The sequence below is a fragment of the Talpa occidentalis genome, unplaced genomic scaffold, assembly GCF_014898055.3.
Source record: "Talpa occidentalis isolate TD23 unplaced genomic scaffold, MPIMG_talOcc4v2.1 talOcc4.7, whole genome shotgun sequence".
NCBI lineage: Eukaryota > Metazoa > Chordata > Mammalia > Eulipotyphla > Talpidae > Talpa > Talpa occidentalis.
Genome location: NW_023605083.1, coordinates 90,122,054 through 90,138,765, shown reverse-complemented (window position 1 = coordinate 90,138,765; position 16,712 = coordinate 90,122,054). Strand labels below are relative to the sequence as shown.

General features: G+C 39.6%; 1 protein-coding gene across 2 annotated transcripts; it reads right to left on the bottom strand.

The window, feature by feature from the left end:
* Nucleotides 1–6,234: 6,234 nt before the first annotated feature.
* Nucleotides 6,235–16,669, bottom strand: DERL2 (derlin 2). 2 transcript variants are annotated; one of them, XM_037493381.2, is made up of 7 exons: nucleotides 16,528–16,661; nucleotides 15,609–15,674; nucleotides 13,668–13,741; nucleotides 12,434–12,527; nucleotides 11,484–11,679; nucleotides 11,135–11,225; nucleotides 6,235–6,743 (listed from the first exon to the last, which is right to left on the bottom strand). In XM_037493381.2, exons 1-7 carry the CDS (start codon nucleotides 16,618–16,620, stop codon nucleotides 6,638–6,640), a joined length of 720 nt encoding a protein of 239 aa, XP_037349278.1. In that variant the 5' UTR covers nucleotides 16,621–16,661; the 3' UTR covers nucleotides 6,235–6,637. The 2 variants fall into 2 exon arrangements, with proteins under 2 accessions (XP_037349278.1, XP_037349279.1); XM_037493382.2 differs by lacking the exons at nucleotides 6,235–6,743; nucleotides 11,484–11,679; nucleotides 12,434–12,527; nucleotides 13,668–13,741 and having other exon boundaries at nucleotides 11,160–11,225; nucleotides 16,528–16,669.
* Nucleotides 16,670–16,712: the final 43 nt, after the last annotated feature.

The following is a 16,712-nucleotide window of genomic DNA, read 5'->3' as shown; positions in this document are numbered from 1 at the left end:
GTTTTTCACTTCCTGAGGGCGGGGCTAGCCGGCTGAGGTACAACGGAGAAAAAAGGCCCGGAGTGACAACAGCGCTAGACCGGGTGTAAGGTTCCGTGGGACTGAAAGGTTGCATAACAGCGACGATTTTCTTGACTGATAAAACGGGTTCTTTCCAGTAAAAACGGGTTTTATCCTTTCTGTCCACAATAATACTCGCGCTTGAAGGAAAACGACCTAATTCTGTAAAACCAATGAGGAACGCACGATCGTTTTCATTATCTAATGCTTTATAAACAATTTGTTGTATGGTAGATACTGATATTCCCCCCAATTTACAGATGAAAAAACCGGATCTTTGCCATTAGTCATTGAGATGTCACAATATCTGAATGTTGAAAGGAATAATGATTATTTTGTGTCACATAAGAAAACGATATATGGACCTCCCTGGTGACGCAGGGGTTAAAGACAGCGTTATCAAGCAATTGGCAGCCACTGCAGCAAGAGTTAAATCCCGGATCCTGGCTGGCCAGGGAGCTACTCACATGGCACAGCAGACCTCTCCTGACTCGCCTGCTGCTCCCCTCAGCAGTGTATTTCATTAGATGCACCTCTTCTGCTCCCCACTCTCTCTGGTGAATCCTCTCACCACCCCCACACCTCTGGCCTGTACCCCAGTTCTTGTATGCATAAATAAAATAAATCTTAAAAAGAGGAAAACGATATATGATATAATCTATGAAAATAATATATTCACCTTAAGAAGTGACCACCCTACGTGGTGTCCTTGTAATACAGGCAAGGAAAGTGAGAGTTCATTGGAATTAAAATCGTCTTTTCTATGCCTGTCTACATCTATTCCTGCCAGAATCTAAAGTCCTTCTCAGCCCCATTACACACACCACCAATCAATGGAAAGCATTACAACTCCAGCGTTGATAATAGTAGTGGTTTCTCCTTCTAAATTCAAAACTCATAGATAAGTCTTGCAAGCAGCTGTTTGCTCTCCACACAGGAAATGCGATTTCCAGATAATTCATCAGAAGGTTCAATCAATGTGAAGGATCTTAAGCATCTTCTGAAGTTCATTTCCACGAAACTCATCCTACTAGTGAAACAGTTAAAAATCTTCCTCTTTCTTCCTGGTCAGAGAAAATATTCCATTAGCTGCTGACAATAACCAGGTATTACTGAAAATGCACAGGTTGATCAAAATACAGATGCATATTTAGGAATGGACAAAATTTCACTTCCTACTTCTATTAATTTAGAAAGATACTCTCCGCCTGTTATAGGACAGGGAGAGGGGCAGCCCAAACCCCGCAAACCTGCCTATTCTAAATGGGTTCTGCCATCCACCGCATCAGCACAAAACATAGGAGACTTTAATGGGAAGGAACTTTAATAAAACTAGGAAACAATACAGGTAAGGCAAAGAATCTAGTTTCTAAATGAAGCACCCAAAGTTACCCGTCCCCTCGCGGGTAAAAGTCCATCCATATGGGATCGGCCCAGAGCAAGGCCCCAAAGCCTGCCACAAGTCTAAAGCATCTTCCAGTGGGGACCCACAGCAAAGGGTCAGAAACAACCAGACAAGCCCGGAAGGAAAAGAGCAAAATCAACATCAAGATAAAAGCTGCCATGGTCACCTCTCCACGGGTCTCACCCACATCTGTGTCACCCAGTCCACAACCAAAAGACAAGCGCAGTTTCTTCACGTGTCTCTAGGCTCCATGCGCCTCCTCCAGGTCTGCTGGCTCCATCCTGCTTCCTTCCTCAGTCTCTTCTGCAGCTTCTCCTCCTCCTGCTCAGCTCCACCCTCCCTTGGGTGGGGCAGGGAACCTCCCCCTTTCCTGGGGACCACCCTGTTACACGCCCACTCCCCATCCCCACCCCCAGGTCATCTTCTGGTAAAGACCCTCTTCCTGGTTTATAGTTGCCCTTGTCATGACCTTATATGATGGAAAGGGCTAGGGATCTTTCTGGGGCCTCTTCATAAGGCACATCCCTATTCATGGTTATACCTTCATGACTTAAGCACCTCAAGACTGCACGTCCCAAAGGCATATTTATTGATATTATTGTATCATGCATTAGGACTTCAACATTAGAATTTTGGGGAAACCTAAAGATTCAGACTGTAGCAATACCTGTTAACTCTCAAATTATGGTCCTTGAATATGTAAAAGACAAACCTCTGACCTTTTCCCCAATGTGCTTTCCAAAGAAATCCAATGCAGGAGACATATGTTCCAATGACTACAAGAGTCCAGGTAGGTGATATAAATGAGTGATATAATCTCTTAGTAGAGCACATGCTTTGTAAGTAGTCGCTAGTCACCCCTAGGCAATGACAGTCATGCAGGCCTACTATTGCCAGATATTCCCATTTTTTTCCTAAGAAAAACCAAAAATGAAGTTTTTCATGTGAGGCCTGCCAGTGTTAAATGTTGCTCTTCCCCTCAATTGTTTTAATGGTGCAGGCAACTCAATGACTGTATAGGCAACTCAGTATACCACGTGTAGGTAACTCATCCAAAAATCTCTGGCCTAATGACCCAGCTATTCTGCAGTCTCAAAGTTCAATGGAACTAGAGCTGAAAAATAAAATCCTGTGTCAAACGGTGTTACACACATCACTCCCCCTACCCCCATCCTTTAGTGCCTAAAATTTGCTCTCTCTCTCTATAAAATCTCTTGTGGCTAAGTGATTTCCATATGTAGATGACAAATTAACTATTCAAAGAGTATCTGGGTTTTTCCTTTAAAAGGCGGTTGTCAGACACATTTCATTCTTATTTTTCTTTCTTTCTTTATTTTTATTTGTTTGTTTTGTTTATACATGCACTGGGTACAGTCAGAAGCACGGGGTGGTGAGAGAATTCACCAGAGCCAGAGCGGGGAGCAGAGCAGGCAGAAGGACTGAAGTACACTGCTGAGGGGAGCAGCGGGCAGCAGGAGAGGTCTGTGCGCCATGTGGGACCCTCCTCCGGTGGCCAGGGAGCAGCCGGGGGTCGAACTGGCGCCGCAGAGGCCGCGGGCAGCTTTGCAACCCAGCGCTCAACTCTGCGCCACCGGGGAGGCCCTCATTCTTATTTTTCTTTAAAGATTTATTTATTTATGCATAGAAGAGCTGGGGTATAGGTCAGAGGCCCAGGAGGTGAGAGGATTCACCAGAGACAGAGTGGGGAGCAGAACAGGCAGATCTACTGAAACACACTGCTGAGGGGAGCAGTGTGAGTCAGAAGGTCTGCTGTGCCATGTGGGCTAGTTCCCTGGGCAGGGATTGAACTCAGACTGTAGTGGCTGGCAATAGCTTGATAGCACTGAGACTTTAACCTCTGCGTCACCATGGAGGTCTAGACACATTTCATTCTTAACTGGTTTGGGATGGTTTGTGAACTATTTGTTCTAAACTTGACCATTCAATTGGTAGTCACTGCTGCTGGCTGATTTGTCGGAGCACCAAACCACTGCCCAGATCATGTTTTACTCCATTCCACTTTGAGATAATCATAAACCTTGGTATGTAGGTAGAGGCGTGCGTAACACAATTTAATCCCACCCCTCTACAATTAAAATACCAGATAATAGTTTGCTGATCAATAAACAAAGTATTTATTCAGCACCCATGTGCCAAGCACTGTGCTAGGCACTGTGGTGGATACAAAATTTTAAGACATGGTCCCTGCCCTTAAAGGAGCTTACATTCTCATGAGGAAGACAAGACTAATATACATGTACCAGCTAGGAACAGTACATTATATAATTTGGTGTAAGAGTATGTCATACAGACTTGAGACTTTATAGGGATTCAGAGAAGAAAGACAATGAAATAGGACTTACGAGTCAAGATTTCTTGAGGGGCCAAGAACAGGGCCAGGCCTTGAAGGACTAAAGAGACTTAAATTGAGGTCCCTTTTAAGTAGAAGTGGGAGTAAGGTTCAGAGAAAGACTAACAGTATTCATTGATAGGGGCCTTACAAAGACATTACTGTGGATTTCTAAGTGAGGAATTATTTGTAACCAGAGTTTAACAATTTTAAAGCAAACTCATAAAATACACAAGTAGCTTAAGGGACAGACATCCTATAGAACACTGAAAAACAATGGCAGTATCATGACTAGCAACACAGATTGACACTCACATGTCAAAGGAAGGTGCAGCCACAGTATAAATTGCTGGCTACCAAGGACATGACCATTTTAGGAAGCCCCTTACCCAAGAAGACAGTAGCTCCATTATTTAATTGTCCTAGGTCCCAGACACAGGTTTCATTACTAAGATCCAGGACTTGGGTGCTCTCTGCAGAGAGACCACACAAGAGGTATGAAAGAGATCAGGACATGTTAAGAGTAACACAGAAAAAGAACAAATGGAGAAAAGAAATAGAAATCCAAAGCAGGGGAAAAAAAAAACAAACCATTAAAAATATTTATAAAATGTATCTCCTAGGGAGATGCAATTTGCACGTCCATTTTTAAAAAAATGAACCTATACTGTATTTCTACAACAAAGAAAATCATGCCTTAGTCAGGTGTGCTTTTCAGTATTACTGGTTAGAATCCAGGAACCCTATTTATGTATTGGTTGGTAAATGGTGACCAAACGCTACATATCAAGGTTCACTCTTCAGTTTACTTGCATTATGGAAAGGAAATGTGTTCTGGAAGAATCAAGATTTAAGAATTAAGCTGGCGAGGAAGTGAGGGCTTTTCCTTATGTCTAGGTAAATCTAGGTATTCTACTAAGGGATGGTGATCATGGAACTGGCCAAACTGCTAAGAGGTGGGTGACTGACATCACCACTGCCCAGGACACAGTGTAGTAAAAGTTTGGCATCTCACCACTAGAAATTCTCATCCTATAAAATCAGAGAAATCAAACTCCCATAACTGACTGCATTAGGCCATAAATTCAAAATTTGTTTTCTGTTTTACCGAGTCATTCATTAATGTGTACAGACATTCCTTAATTAAATGAACAGTCAGTGAACAGATATTAGGATTAAATTTTTACCACAAAAATTGCATGAATTAGAAATCTCTTAACCTAAGGGAGGTAAAATAAAACTAGAGGTAACCATTTAGTCCCAGGATAAACAATTTTTAAAAACCACTGTAATTAAGTTCACTGATAAAGCTTTCTTGAACAAAAACAAGATATGACAAAAATTAAGAATCCCATAAGGATAATACATTCTAAGATTGGCATTTAAAGATTTTTTAACCACTTAGGGAAAAAAGCAGCCCCATTAACCCAAGTTTCATAAAATCACAACAATCATATTAAGTTACTGACTAGTGACACGTAAAATATTTATATTAATTCCATTACTTATGCATATTCCATTTAAAGATCTTAAAATATCTTTCACTTCACAACTGGAATTTCCATTTAGGATGTTTATTACATTTAATCCAAACTTCATGTCCATCTTTCTGAGGAAAACCTCACACCCTCGAAAGCCACCACTTAATCCAGCTAGAACCACTTGGGAAGTGGTTCCATGCTCACATGCTGCTTATAAAAACTATTTGAAATAACGTGTTTTTAGGGGGTATGATTTTATTCTGGGTTCTCTGAATCACTTAAGCAGTGTGAATGCAAACCTGCTGAGACCCAGGGGGGGCTGGGTCAATATTTTGGGTATTTATTTAACCACAGGCATTAAGTGCTACTTCTGTGGACCCTGACTGTCTTAAATTTCTACCTGACTGGGAAGGTAAATCAGGTACATGGCTCTGCAAAGCTTCTTTGCTTTTCATGAAGAAAATAAATGTTAATAGCCAAAGACCTAGGAGAAATGTATCCCTGCCTAACTGGTACCTGTTCATCTAACTGCAAAGTCAACATGTTTTCCAGTAATGTGGCAATTACTTATTTCTTGATGGAGAAATGCACAGTAAGCAAGACATTAACTTTTTGCTTATAGCTAACTTTCCTTTGAAAGAAATCTGCTACTACAGGAACCACAATCCATATCATCTGCTTTTTGCAAACCCAGATGGAGAACAAACTATCTGGACAACAGAAACAAATCTTCCTGCTGGAGCTGGCATTCTCAATTAGTAAGAAGTGTGTATACAGCCAGAGTGTAACGGCCACATTTCCGATCTTGAAATGAAATTCAGTCCAAAGCTGTGAAGACACTGAAGAGTGGGCATGTAAACTGCTCTGAGCTCACACCTTTGCAGGAGAGCTAGGCTACATTATCATAATTTAAAAGATCACACACAAAAGCTTTAATTCAGTGAAAGTGAGATGGAATTCAGTTTTATTTTGTCCTCTCTGAAACTTCCATTTACACCATGGCCTCGTCTATCAAAGAAGAAGAGGAAAAAGCTCTGCCTTATACCATAGAACTCAAGTACTCAGGTACTTGTTTGTTAGAGGCGGCAGGGTATTTGTTTCTCCAGTTTTTTGGCTCCAAGAGATTACACTTTCAGTACCAGTGTAGTGAGGAACCACTGGCAAACTGCTGGAAATGTCTTCTGGATTAATCAGTGTACCATTTCATAAAGTGCTTCTGGAGTTAAAATCTGTCAAGCTGTCAAAAGTGTCCACACTTTTGCAACACAAAGGATAAAGAATCCCAATAGGTACATGTCACTGAGTCCTTCCCAGCTGCGTCTTGTTATTGGCACTGCTCCTTTAACCGCCAAGGCGCTGGCCCTCACCCCAGGCGAAGCCTCCTGGCCGCTCTTCAGGTAGTGGATTGTAATTTGGATCCTCATCTGGTGTATCAAAAATAGCCTTCCTAAAAGACAGGCAACAAATAATTTAGCCCCAGACTTTTCTAAGGTCCTAAATACTGTTAAGGTGGGTGAAGATCCCACAGGGTTTCCATCCATGGAGAAGCATTACATCTGCTTGCCAATGAAAGTTACTGTGCTGTAAAGGTATCCATAATTATTCTATGTTTACATTACCTTTATCCACCTTTACTAACTTTTACTACACAAGCTATAAATGTTAATTGTGGAGAAAACAGGAGATATATATCAGCAAAATGTCCTCTATTTCCAGGAACATTATTATGTTTTCATTATTCTTCCAGAACTTTCATATAAATAATTTTAACAAAAGTTAGACCATGTTACTTGTTTTATAACCTGAATTTCACTTAATATATCATGAATGTTCCCCCACAACCAAGGTATCACCCAATACCCACAGACGACTGAAACGAATAAACCAAATGGCATATATATACAATGAATTATTTCTTAGCCATAAAAAGAGGAAATTCTGACACATGTTACCACATAGATGGAGCTTGAAAACAATGTGCTAAGTAATACAAATTGGTCACAAAAGCAAAAAAACTGTGATTCTATTTATACGAGGAACATAGAATACAGGGTAGTCAAACTCATAGAAATAGAAAGCAGAATAGTAGTTGTCAAGAGCTGGAGGGAGCAGGGAAGGGGAGTTATTATTAAAATGGTAGTTTTAGTTTAGCAATATGAAGAGAGCTCTGTGGGTGGATGGTGGTGATAAAAGCACAATGTGAATGTACTTAATACTATTGAATTGTACAATCAAAATGTATGAAACAATAAATTTTGTTATGTGTATTTTATTACAACTAAAAATATTAACAAATTATTTCAATAAATGCCTAAAAAGAGATAGTAAATGTCCAAAAGACATTTTAAATACTATTATGTGGTCATTCAAAATGACCATTTAATACTATTAATAGTATTTAAATACTATTACATGGTCATTCAGAATTAACCATCAAAAAGGAGCATCCTTTATTTGCGCTCATATTGCTAACTGCACTTGCCCACAGTTAATGAAATTAGAAATATATCTGAAAACTATTTTGGGGGTCAGAAAAGGCATGTATATTTTAACATGAACCACTTTAATTCTTTCAAATTAACAATAAAAACAAACACTGATAGGAAAATATAAGGTTGGACAGGGAATTAAAAAGGAATCCAAGTGGTCAATAGATAAAAATTTTTTGCTCTCACAATAATGAAAGGAAAGCATATTAAAAGCTGAGACGACCTCTATTTCCTAAACATTAGGTGGGGCAGAACAAAGGTGTCTGCGCAGATGGAATCATGGTAGAGGTGGGGGGAGCAGAGGGTGACAAAAGCCCAACTGGGGCATGCTCTGGTGCAGAGCCTGAGCAGGGAAAGGTGGACATTCCTGTAGGAGGGCAGCTAGACATGAGGAGTCTGAGGTAGTGCAGGATGAGCAAGGTACTCACAATGGGGAGGAAGCAATGGTGGGAGAGACTGATTACATATGAGGGGGGAATAAGTACATGTACTCATGACAATAGCAATTAGGTTTCCTATTCTTGGCATAGGAAATAAGGAAGAAGGGTGTTATACAATGGAATAGTACTCAACAAGAGAGAGGACAAATTGATAGACGTGGTGATGCCGAAGAGTTTCAAAAACATTATGTTGAACGAAAGAGGCCTTACACAAAGGAGTACATACATACTGTTTAATGCTACTCATGAAGTTGTAGAACATACAAAACTTATCTGGAGAGGAACAAGCTCAGTATAGTGATAGTTTCCTGGGGGACAGGGGAAAGGAAAGACAGGAAAGGTATGTGAGGAACTTTTTGGGTAACAGTAATCTTTCTTGATAGCACTTTGGGTTACAGAGGTGTGTGCATTTATGAGAACCTGTTAGTTGACAAACTTGAAATCTGTGTACTTTGTGCATAAAAAAGGAGAACTTATTAATGATATACATACTAAAGTATTTAAAGAAGGAAGTATACTGGAATGGAAAGATGGATGGAGAGAGAAACGTACAAAAGCTAAAAATAGTAAAATATTGATTGTAGAAACTATGTGGCAGCTATATGGTGGCCAGCGTAGAAATTTTAGTAAAATGATGGAGGAAAAATACAAAAAGGGGAAAAAAAAAAAACCCTAGAATAATGTGGATTTATGCTAGAACAGAGTAGCCATATAAACGTGTTAAAATATATATAGATCTGAAAAATACAGATGTATATACACTCATATGCATACATCGAATTCCCTCGCTCTGTTCACTGAGAGGACCTGGAAACAGCAACACTCCAAAAATAATGAGCATACCTAGTACCTGGATCTGGACCCCTATATGCCATTCTCCACTAAAAAGAAAACTAGAGTTTCTTGAAGAAATAGCTGTATTTTTAGTCAGGAAAACACAAGGGATATCTTGCTGGGCCAGAAGTAGTAAGTAGTTAAGAAATAAACAATGGGAACACGTTGAAAGGGACTTAGAAGTCAGTTTGAAGGGATTCCCACCGGCCAAATCTGGGACAATGTAAACATCAAAGTAAATGATGATAACAAGGATTATAATCTATGAATAAAACATGTAACCTCAAGTTCACACAGATTATCAATGAAATGAAATTTGATAAGGAAAGCAATATTCAGATAGTCTCAAAGCACCTTCCCACAAAATATTACAAAAGGGAATAAAGGTCACTTTACAGTGAAGTTCGCAGGCATATTAATCAAATAATCATAGTGATTACCACCACTGACATATCTGATGAACTGAAATCCTGTGTTAACAGGCTGTAATTAGAAGAACGCAGTGCCATTTTTCTGCTCTTCCTGCCAAAGATGCAAACAAATCCTGAACCTACATGTGAGGAACATTAACAAATTGAGACTTTCTACAGAATGGGCCTATCTTAAAAAATGTCAATGTGTAAAAGTCAAGGAAATACTTGAGATGTTGTTCCTAATTGGAGGAGACAAAAGAGAGATGACAACTAAATGCAATACCTGAATCTGAACTCAATTCTTTCCTTACAAAGAACACTAATAGGACAACTGCCAAAACTGGGATTGGGTCTAAGGATTAATTCATTTCTTGATTTTAACTTAGAAAATACCCATTAAAGGGGATCACAAGGCATTAGATTGACAATTTACCTTCAAATACCTAAGGAAAGTCTTTGTACTGTCTATAACTTTCCTAAGTCTAAAACTATCTTAAAGTTTTACACAAAAAATAAAAAAAAACAATGAGACACCATCTTATAGCTCTCAAAATAGGAAAGTACAAATTCCTCCCACATTCGATGAGGATGTGGGAAAGTGGACCCGTAAGGATTGCTTGCAGAAATGTAAACTGGAACATCTGTTCTGGATGACAATTTGGCAATAAACGAAACAGTCAATCCACTTCTAGGAATTTATCCTTTGAAAATAGTCACAGATGTGTGTAAAGATTTAGCTACAAGGATGTTCATTCCAATTATAAAGGGGAAGAGTAAAAACTAATGTCAATGTCCAACAATAAGGGATTAGTAAAGTTATGCTATAGTCACACCATGTCATGTTGTGGAGCTGTTACAACTTAAAATGCCTTTATGATGAAAAAATGATTTTGACCTATTTTAAGAGGTTATATGTAAAGTAGTACTTTTTAAGAGTACACAGTAAAAGACCAGAGAATACATTAACAGTGGCAGCTATCAATATCTAAGTGGTGGAATTATGGAGGATTTAACATTTGTCTTTTTGCCTAAGTATTCCACAACACACATTTTATAATAAAAACTCACAGTTATTCTTCAAGTGAGCCCTTTCTAATGCTACTTATCCCAGGGACACAAAATTCTGGAGTAGAAGTCCTTTTAAGTCAAAGCTCTACCCTCTGGAAACTTAAGTGCAAAAAAGAAAGGTCTTGTTTAAAATCACACAGCTGGTCAGTGGAATAGCTACACCTGGTTTCCAGCCCAGAGCTACAGTTGTCCCACTCTACTTCACTACTTACCTCTATCACCTGTTTGGAAGGCCAGAGATCTCACTGGAAACTTTCCACTAGTCACTTTGGCCCATTTTATTACCTCACCTCTCTAAGCTCAGCAGTTTTCACAAAAACAGGGACAGGAGGTGCTAGTGGTCATCCGGGACTACTATCACATTACCAACCCTTTTCATCCTGAGTTTGTTAACCTCAGTCCTGCCACACACCCAGCACTGTTTGCTCCTACCCACACTAAATGCTCTCCAACTGCAGCCAGGCTGCTCAATCTGCAAATATTTACGGACCTGAGCTACGTGCCAGGAGCTATGGGAGTCCCAAGAAAACAGAGATTGTGGACGCAACTCTAGTTTATCCACAAGGAACACGTGGTCTACTGTTGAATACTCACAAAATAGATGGTGTTTTCAGAATTCTTATTCCACCAGGCTGAATGGGAAATATATCTTCCAAGAAAAAATATATGTGTCCAACTGCAATACCTAGAGGCAATCAGAGATAAAGGATGAGGGAAAGGATGAAAATTTCTATTGTAGGTGAGGCCAACATACTCCTTATGTTTAGTGTGAGTGTCAATATATTGACAGTTATTAAAAATTTAAAAACTATTTTTTAGCCTTTGAGCACATAACTATCAAATAATCCTATTATAGCTATACATGAAGTCCAGACAGAACTAATTTAAAAAATAGTGACAAAGTTCACAAATAAAATAGAAAAAGTAGTGATAAGACTCTTACCCAAGAGGTCCACAATGATTGAATTTCCCAACAATAAGGAAAAGCCCATGAGCACCCAGGGTAGAAAGGGGGCCTGGAAGTTGAGAAGGCCAAAGAAGTTCATGCGGACATAGGGATTCCTTCGGCTCCACACGTAGACAAGCATTATTGTAAAGGCCTGGCCCAAGAAAACTAAGCTCACAAACAAACCAAAAAGCTAGCAAATGGCATTAAGGAAAATATCAACATAAAAATGTAATAGGGAAGACTGAGCAAGGGAACTAAGGATTGTGTTCTAATCAAAATTTGAATTAGGAAAGTTGAGCAGTAGCTCCATATTCAGAAGGAAAAGTCTGAAAATAATTACCCAGACCAATCAGGCAAAAACCTGCGTAGGTCAAGCCATCTGAATTACAGCTGTTTCAAATTAATATTCTGCTCTCACGAAGTTTTTGCCTCTTTGGAAAACGTATTAATCCTTTGGTGAGTAACTACATTAAGGTTCATTCACTGTGAGCTCAATCACCTTTCCAGAGGTGAATAAAGCCTGATGGAGCAAAACTATCTTGTCAGATGGGACTACATTTAAATCTGTTCTATAATTAAAAAAAAAAAAAATTGATCAGTTTTGGTCATGACCAAATAAATATCTTACCAAGTTAGTTTAAAAGCAAAGTACACACATCAACATTACTATGTCTAAGATGTTTAATAGTAACCCACCTGGGCTAAAAGCTCCTTTGACTTGCTCATAGTAGAAAAGCATCCTGTCCAACCTCTAGGTTTAGAAAGCTGTCACATAAAGTGTGCTGTAAAACAAGTAGTTGTACTCTGAAGCTAAAATCTGGAGGTCTACTTGTATTTGTTTAGAATATCTACTGAGTTGTGGGAGACAGATGAAAAGCTTTTAGGAAGAGAGGGTATTCTTTAATGTTAATTTTCTTGTATTTGGTCTAGTTGTTGAAGGATACAGTCATTAAGAATCCACCAAAAAGGAACATAAATACAAAGTCTGCTGTCCGACCTCGGAAAGAGCCTTCTTCTAGCATTCGACAGTAACGATATCTTAAGTTCCAAGTTAAGAAAATATTAAGCACACAGATATGAAATACAATTTAATACTATCACCTGACTACACTTGGACTGCACATAAGTCAAGCCTTTACTTCTGTAAGAATGTTTATGAGTGTAGTATGACTACTTCTCTGTTACCAAGCATTTCAGGCAAGGTGAAGACCGGTCTCATATTTTACAAAAACTGCTCCTGATTGGGCAACTAAGACAGATGCTACATAAACATGCTTCTAGTCACCTATTAAATCTTATCGAGTGTGTATCATCTTTCCCACATTTAATCATGTGCTATCTGCCCCATCCTTAGTTTTTCACAACTTGGGAGAAATCCCCAACAAGCAGCCTTATGTGATAATCTACTTCTGTAAGCCAGGCAGATGAAACATTTCTATACCTCAGTCAATAAAGATTATAGTGAAAAATTTTTATTAGAAACTTACCAGAATGATATATAGGAGACACAGGAATCCATCCTAGGGCAGGTAACCTGCCACCCCTTTCAAGGCCCTCTGTCAACTACAGATGAGCCGAGTTGTCATTCCCCTCTTAATCCAGAGGATGGGGGTAAGGAGGAATCCCTTCCTCAGAGGCCCCAGTTATCATCTGACCAGAACACAGCTCTCCTTCCCTCTCTTTCAACAAACCAGATCATGGCAAGCCTAGCAGAAATGGCACTGTATTTTCAGCCAGTAGAACCGGCAACCATGATCCAAGGAGATCTCAAATACCCTAATTCCGATTGGTACCACAAATCTGTTAATTTTTATCCAGCTTGTGTCTTACCACTTGGTACCTTATGCTATCTTCTAAGTACATATGCCTCAATACATTACTTCTCTCCCATTATCAGATTTATAGTGACACAAGGGCAGATATATTATCATTTTGTGGCTAAATACTTCCCACTTGAATGTTACCTATAAACATCCTCAAACATTACTATTTAAACAACTACTCTGGGTTATAAGCTATAACCCATAAGTTATAGCTAAGATGGCAACAAAAATAACAGGATTAATCTTTGTGTTTTAGAAAATATAAATACTTAATAGTTACAAAATACAAACACTTAATATTCTTTTTCCTAAGTAAATCTAAAATTTTTATGCTCACCCATTTAATAAAGGATACAAAAATATCATGTTAAATAAGAAATTGAATCCAACTGGCCCAAAAAATAAGAAATTGGTGATTAGCCTCCATATCTGTTAAAAAAAAAAAAATCAAGAGAAAGTAAATTAAGTAAGATATATTACCAGGGAACATTTCCATATTAAGACAATAGGGCTATCCTACGTTATGAGTATGATGATTGGAAAGGCCACAATAGGGTGATACTATGTTCTGAACCAAAAACTGGGAGACACAATTAGATACCAGATTTTTATGCTGCTTCTAATTAAAGTCTGAAAGATGTCTTTTGGACTCTGAAATTTGTAAGGATCCAGAATAGAAAACTTGAATTTGTTATTGCCAAAAAATAAAACACCACACCACATGGTCAGACAAATTAAGAAAAAGTCTGATAGAAAGACTAGGTTAATTTGTAGAAAACAGTGCTTTTCTGTAGGCAGTATCAAAATGCAGTGAGTGGTCCTGAAACACCAGAGAAATATTTCAGGGGTCTAAGACACATTCAGAGTAAAGAGTGATTCTAATGCAAGAGTTCAAGTTCTAGTTTGAATGACCAATTCCCGATAGCATCTATGCTTTAATAATTAGAATCTAATTGGTAGATACAAGGACACTCATTTTTATGTAGGAAACACTGACATACCCTTTCCTATTCAACCCACCCAGACCTGTAAAAGCCACTACTTACAATGGTAGAGCCACTGAACTTTTTATCTCATGTGATCTTAAAAATCCTGTGAGATAAGCAGGCTGGATAATTTTTAAATGGCTTGCCCAAGTTTGTAGAGGGAGATGCTAAACTTAAACCCAGAACTCATATATCCAAGTGCAGATACATGCTGTCATCAAGAATGTAACTCCAGACAAAATTAAGCCAAGCAAGTAAATAGTAAGCAATGCTTGGATGGAGCCAAGGCTACCAGCAAAAGCTACGTAAGTATCAAGGAAGACAGCAGTGACAAAAGTCCATAGGACTGTTTTTTTATGCATCACTAAATTCTTAAGAACTGATAATTATTAAATTTGAAACAATTAAGTTCTATATAGTGATTGGACCCAGGATTTGAGAGTCCTCAACCCTGTGACACAGGCATATATGTAAGTGCAAGTACAGGTGAGAGGTTCTCTAAAAGAAGTATTAACAGATACCCTAAGGGCATAAAGGAGGATGAGTCTGAGAAGGCTACACAAGAGAGTCATCTTAAAAGGCAAACTGGAGTTCAGTGAGTAAAAAGTGACTGCAGCACATCTGAGACAAAAGGAATGGCATATGTAGAGTCAGAATCACTGGCTTTTGGGTTTCTCTCCCACTCCAGCTGTAAACTGTATGATCATCCAGGAAAACATGCCTCTTTTAGCACTCTAAGAACTGGAAAAGACTATATCCCACTGTGATCTAACAAACTGGCATGTTGTTTTAGATGTCAGTTTTTTTGGCATTTTGGTAGCATGATCTGATTCCTGGAAGATGGATCAATTTAAAAACACAAAAAGCTGACTTTGTGAAAGGAGGTAACACCAGGGTGGTGGGTGTGGTCAGTGGACAAAATCAGGTCATCCTGTAAGAGTCTCTTTTGTCAGCTAGCTGGTGGGTCTCCTCACAAACTACAGTATTAACTCTGAACCAGTGTTCCCTAAATACAGGGAATGGACACATCAAATTGAAAACCAAACAGAGAACTGTACAAGTAAAATACAGATTCTTAACTTTCTACCTTGGTAATTCTGATTTGGTACATGCAGAAGAACTTGAGAATCTCTTAAATGACCTAGGTGACTTGACTCTGAAGCCCAAACAGGCTCAATCCCCCAGTAACACTTATAACCAAAAATCCCCACTGGATTAGTTTTTGAGAATATGGTGGGGTTTGCTACTAAAAAGTGAAAAAGTAAATTAAAAAACTGAAACATTAATTGTGGTTATGATGTCCCACTTACTTGAAAATGTTTAAAGATTAATTCAGGATTGAAGTACAACTGAAAGGGTGTGATCAATTCCAATTGCTGAAATAGAAAAAGAGGTTCTTAAAGTATAACTGATGGAGAAACAATTTTTTAAAAGTTACAACAAAGGATAAGTAGGCCTTGCAATTTCCAACTCAGTCACGGAGACTGAATTCCTTGAAAGTTTTTTTTCTTAAACCAGAGAAAATGTTGGTAAATATATCCTTCAACTGTTTCAATTCTTGGTATCCCCAAACTTAAGACAAATCAAATGCCTTTGTTTCAAACAAGCAAGGCTTGTTGAGACTGACAGGAAGACATGGGAGGCAGATGGGGCTATCTTATGACACAGGGCAAGTAAGAACAGCTGCTATAATCTGCCCACCGCATGGGCACCACCTGTAAACAACTGTGTGACCCAACACAAGTCACTCAAGAGGCGAGACTTGAGACCCTGCTACCGACTGAGTGGGGTGCTTCCAGCCGACCTCTATATCCAGACTCGATTTCAAGAATTTCTTCTCGACAGCTCCAGCTTTCTATCCTCAAAATCTAAGTTTCTTTAGTAAGCGGACCTTCTTTCCACTAGTTACCACGGCACCGCTTGCTATTAACAAGAGTTCTCAGACAGATTTCCTGGGTGGGAGGCTCCTGCAGTTGACTCGCTGTAGGTTGGGCCTTCATCTCAGAAACGGCCCAGCCGTCCCGAACCTCCACACTTCACGGAGCAGCACTCCTCCGGCCACGGGATAAGCTCTTTAGGGGCCACCGCGAACCCCAGAGTGGGTCCTGAATGCTTCCACCCACCCCTGAGACCAACCCCTCGAGGCTACCCCGAGGCCTAAACCCTAGTTTCCTGGGGACTCAGTCATATCCTCCAGGCTAGTGAAAGGCTGGCGCTGCAGCTGCTCACCACAGCGGCGGTGGTGAGGACGCAGGCGGTGGTGTAGGCGCGGCTGACCGGTGGGATCTGCAGGTACTCCAGCCGGAGGCTCTGGTACGCCATCTTCCCCACCGCCGCCTGCCCCTGCACTTCCCCTTCCGCCAGTCAGCCCGAGCGACGGGGCGGGGCCAAAACGGGACCCGCCCGCTAGAGGG